The sequence below is a fragment of the Ambystoma mexicanum genome, chromosome 8, assembly GCF_040938575.1.
Source record: "Ambystoma mexicanum isolate Mex_15411 chromosome 8, UKY_AmexF1_1, whole genome shotgun sequence".
Classification (NCBI taxonomy): domain Eukaryota; kingdom Metazoa; phylum Chordata; class Amphibia; order Caudata; family Ambystomatidae; genus Ambystoma; species Ambystoma mexicanum.
Window position 1 is genome coordinate 1662670771 of NC_090929.1, and position 4584 is coordinate 1662675354.

The following is a 4584-nucleotide window of genomic DNA, read 5'->3' on the forward strand; positions in this document are numbered from 1 at the left end:
CTGCTTCTGTATACCCGCATTCCCCTCCTGCTTCTGTAGACCCACATTCCCCTCCTGCTTATGTAGACCTGCATTCCCCTCCTGCTTCTGTATACCCGCATTCTCCTCCTGCTTCTGTATACCCGCATTCTCCTCCTGCTTCTGTATACCCGCATTCTCCTCCGGCTTCTGTATACCCGCATTCCCCTCCTGCGTCTGTATACCCGCATTCCCCTCCTGCGTCTGTATAGCCCCATTCCCCTCCTGCGTCTGTATATCTGCATTCCCCTCCTGCGTCTGTATATCTGCAGTCCCCTCCTGCATCTGTATACCCGCATTACCCTCCTGCATCTATATATCCGCATTCCCCTCCTGCGTCTGTATATCTGCATTCCCCTCCTGCGTCTGTATATCCTCATTCCCCTCCTGCGTCTGTATATCCGCATTCACCTCCTGCTTCTGTATACTCGCATTCCCCTCCTGCTTCTGTATACTCGCATTCCCCTCCTGCTTCTGTATACCCGCATTCCCCCCTGCTTCTGTATACCCGCATTCCCATCCTGCTTCTGTATACTCACATTCCCCTCCTGCTTCTGTATACTCGCATTCCCCTCCTGCTTCTGTATACCCGCATTCCCCTCATGCTTCTGTATACTCGCATTCTCCTCCTGCTTCTGTATACCCGCATTCCCCTCCTGCTTCTGTATACCTGCATTCCCCTCATGCTTCTGTATACTCGCATTCCCCTCCTGCTTCTGTATACCTGCATTCTCCTCCTGCTTCTGTATACCTGCTTTCCCCTCATGCTTCTGTATACTCGCATTCCCCTCCTGCTTCTGTATACTCGCATTCCACTCCTGCTTCTGTATACCCGCATTCTTCTCCTGCTTCTGTATACCCGCATTCCCCTCCTGCCTCTGTATACCCGCATTCCCCTCCTGCTTCTGTATACCCGCATTCTTCTCCTGCTTCTGTATACCCGCATTCCCCTCCTGCTTCTGTATACTCGCATTCCCCTCCTGCTTCTGTATACCCGCATTCTTCTCTGGCTTCTGTATACTCGCATTCCGCTCCTGCGTCTGTATATCCGCATTCCCCTCCTGCTTCTGTAGGCCCGCATTTTTCTTTTGCTTGTGTACACCCGCATTCCCCTCGTGCTTCTGTATACCCGCATTACCCTCCTGTATACCCGCATTCCCCTCCTGCGTCTGTATACCCGTATTCCCCTCCTGCGTCTGTATATCCGCATTCCCCTCCTGCGTCTGTATATCTGCATTCCCCTCCTGCGTCTGTATATCGGCATTCCCCTCCTGCGTCTGTATATCCGCATTCACCTCCTGTTTCTTTATACTCGCATTCCCCTCCTGCTTCTGTATACTCACATTCCCCTCCTGCTTCTGTATACCCACATTCCCCTCCTGCTTCTGTATACCCGCATTCCCATCCTGCTTCTGTATACCCGCATTCCCCTCCTGCTTCTGTATACTCGCATTCCCCTCCTGCTTCTGTATACCCGCATTCCCCTCCTGCTTCTGTATACTCGCATTCCCCTCCTGCTTCTGTATACCCGCATTCTTCTCCTGCTTCTGTATACCCGCATTCCCCTCCTGCCTCTGTATACCCGCATTCCCCTCCTGCTTCTGTATACCCGCATTCCCCTCCTGCTTCTGTATACTCGCATTCCCCTCCTGCTTCTGTATACCTGCATTCTTCTCCTGCTTCTGTATACCCGCATTCCCCTCCTGCTTCTGTATACTCACATTCACCTCCTGCTTCTGTATACCCGCATTTTTCTCCTGCTTCTGTATACCCGCATTCTTCTCCTGCGTCTGTATACCTGCATTCTTCTCCTGCTTCTGTAGACCCGCATTTTTCTTTTGCTTCTGTATACCCGCATTCCCCTCCTGCTTCTGTATACCCACATTCCCCTCCTGCTTCTGTATATCCGCATTCCCCTCCTGCGTCTGTATACCCGCATTCCCCTCCTGCGTCTGTATATCCGCATTCCCCTCCTGCTTCTGTATACTCGCATTCCCCTCCTGCTTCTGTATACCCGCATTCTTCTCCTGCTTCTGTATACCCGCATTCCCCTCCTGCGTCTGTATATCCGCATTCCCCTCCTGCTTCTGTATACCCGCATTCCCCTCCTGCTTCTGTATACTCGCATTCCCCTCCTGCTTCTGTATACCCGCATTCTTCTCCTGCTTCTGTATACCCGCATTCCCCTCCTGCTTCTGTATATCCGCATTCCCCTCCTGCTTCTGTAGACCCGCATTTTTCTTTTGCTTCTGTACACCCGCATTCCCCTCCTGCTTCTGTATACCCGCATTCCCCTCCTGCGTCTGTATACCCGCATTCCCCTCCTGCGTCTGTATACCCGCATTCCCCTCCTGCGTCTGTATATCCGCATTCCCCTCCTGCGTCTGTATATCCGCATTCCCCTCCTGCGTCTGTATATCGGCATTCCTCTCCTGCGTCTGTATATCCGCATTCACCTCCTGTTTCTGTATACTCGCATTCCCCTCCTGCTTCTGTATACCCGCATTCCCCTCCTGCTTCTGTATACCCGCATTCCCATCCTGCTTCTGTATAGCCGCATTCCCCTCCTGCTTCTGTATACTCGCATTCCCCTCCTGCTTCTGTATACCCGCATTCCCCTCCTGCTTCTGTATACTCGCATTCCCCTCCTGCTTCTGTATACCCGCATTCTTCTCCTGCTTCTGTGTACCCGCATTCCCCTCCTGCCTCTGTATACCCGCATTCCCCTCCTGCTTCTGTATACTCGCATTCCCCCCTGCTTCTGTATACCTGCATTCTTCTCCTGCTTCTGTATACCCGCATTCCCCTCCTGCTTCTGTATACTCGCATTCACCTCCTGCTTCTGTATACCCGCATTCTTTTCCTGCTTCTGTATACCCGCATTCTTCTCCTGCGTCTGTATACCCGCATTCTTCTCCTGCTTCTGTAGACCCGCATTTTTCTTTTGCTTCTGTATACCCGCATTCCCCTCCTGCTTCTGTATATCCGCATTCCCCTCCTGCGTCTGTATACCCGCATTCCCCTCCTGCGTCTGTATATCTGCATTCCCCTCCTGCGTCTGTATATCCGCATTCCCCTACTGCTTCTCTAGACCCGCATTTTTCTTTTGCTTCTGTATACCCGTATTCCCCTCCTGCTTCTGTATTCCCGCATTCCCCTCCTGCTTCTGTATACCCGCATTCCCCTCCTGCGTCTGTATATCCGCATTCCCCTCCTGCTTCTGTATACCCGAATTCCCCTCCTGCTTCTGTATACCTGCATTCCCCTCCTGCTTCTGTATAGCCGCATTCCCCTCCTGCTTCTTTATACTCGCATTCCCCTCCTGCTTCTGTATACCCGCATTCCTCTCCTGCTTCTGTATTCCTGCATTCTTCTCCTGCTTCTGTATACCCGCATTCTTCTCCTGCGTCTGTGTACCTGCATTCTTCTCCTGCTTCTGTAGACCCGCATTTTTCTTTTGCTTCTGTATACCCGCATTCCCCTCCTGCTTCTGTATACCCACATTCCCCTCCTGCTTCTGTATATCCGCATTCCCCTCCTGCGTCTGTATACCCGCATTCCCCTCCTGCGTCTGTTTATCTGCATTCCCCTCCTGTGTCTGTATATCCGCATTCCCCTCCTGCGTCTGTATATCCGCATTCCCCTCCTGCATGTGTATATCCGCATTCACCTTCTGGTATACTTGCATTCCCCTCCTGTTTCTGTATACTCGCATTCCCCTCCTGCTTCTGTATACCCGCATTCCCCCCTGCTTCTGTATACCCGCATTCCCATCCTGCTTCTGTATAGCTGCATTCCCCTCCTGCTTCTGTATACTCGCATTCCCCTCCTGCTTCTGTATACTCGCATTCCCCTCCTGCTTCTGTATACCCGCATTCCCCTCATGCTTCTGTATACTTGCATTCCCCGCCTGCTTCTGTATACCCGCATTCCCCTCCTGCTTCTGTCTACCTGCATTCCCCTCATGCTTCTGTATAATCGCATTCCCCTCCTGCTTCTGTATACTCGCATTCCCCTCCTGCTTCTGTATACTCGCATTCCCCTCCTGCTTCTGTATACCCGCATTCTTCTCCTGCTTCTGTATACCCGCATTCCCCCCTGCCTCTGTATACCCGCATTCCCCTCCTGCTTCTGTATACTCGCATTCCCCTCCTGCTTCTGTATACCCGCATTCCCCCCTGCTTCTGTATACCCGCATTCCCATCCTGCTTCTGTATAGCTGCATTCCCCTCCTGCTTCTGTATACCCGCATTCCCCTCCTGCTTCTGTATATCCGCATTCCCCTCCTGCTTCTGTGTACTCGCATTCCCCTCCTGCTTCTGTATACTCGCATTCCCCTCCTGCGTCTGTATACTCGCATTCCCCTCCTGCTTCTGTAGACCCGCATTTTTCTTTTGCTTCTGTATACCCGCATTCCCCTCCTGCTTCTGTATACCCGCATTCCCCTCCTGCGTCTGTATACTCGCATTCCCCTCCTGCTTCTGTAGACCCGCATTTTTCTTTTGCTTCTGTATACCCGCATTCCCCTCCTGCGTCTGTATATCCGCATTCCCCTCCTGCGTCTGT

The 4584-nt window shown here is 52.2% G+C and overlaps 1 protein-coding gene across 1 annotated transcript; it reads right to left on the reverse strand.

Annotated features, from left to right (window-relative positions):
• Positions 1-425: 425 nt before the first annotated feature.
• Positions 426-4222, reverse strand: LOC138473443 (titin homolog). The gene is made up of 2 exons (XM_069612096.1): positions 3139-4222; positions 426-2941 (listed from the first exon to the last, which is right to left on the reverse strand). Exons 1-2 carry the CDS (start codon positions 4220-4222, stop codon positions 426-428), a joined length of 3600 nt encoding a protein of 1199 aa, XP_069468197.1.
• Between the last annotated feature and the right edge of the window lie 362 nt (positions 4223-4584).

Coding starts and splice junctions, on each gene's coding strand:
- LOC138473443 (XM_069612096.1), bottom strand. CDS start 4,222: ATGGGAATGCGGGTATACAGAAGCAGGGGGGAATGCGGGTATACAGAA. Junction 2,942..3,138: donor GAAGCAGGAGGGGAATACGG/GTATACAGAAGC, acceptor GCGGGTCTACAG/AAGCAGGAGAAGAATGCGGG.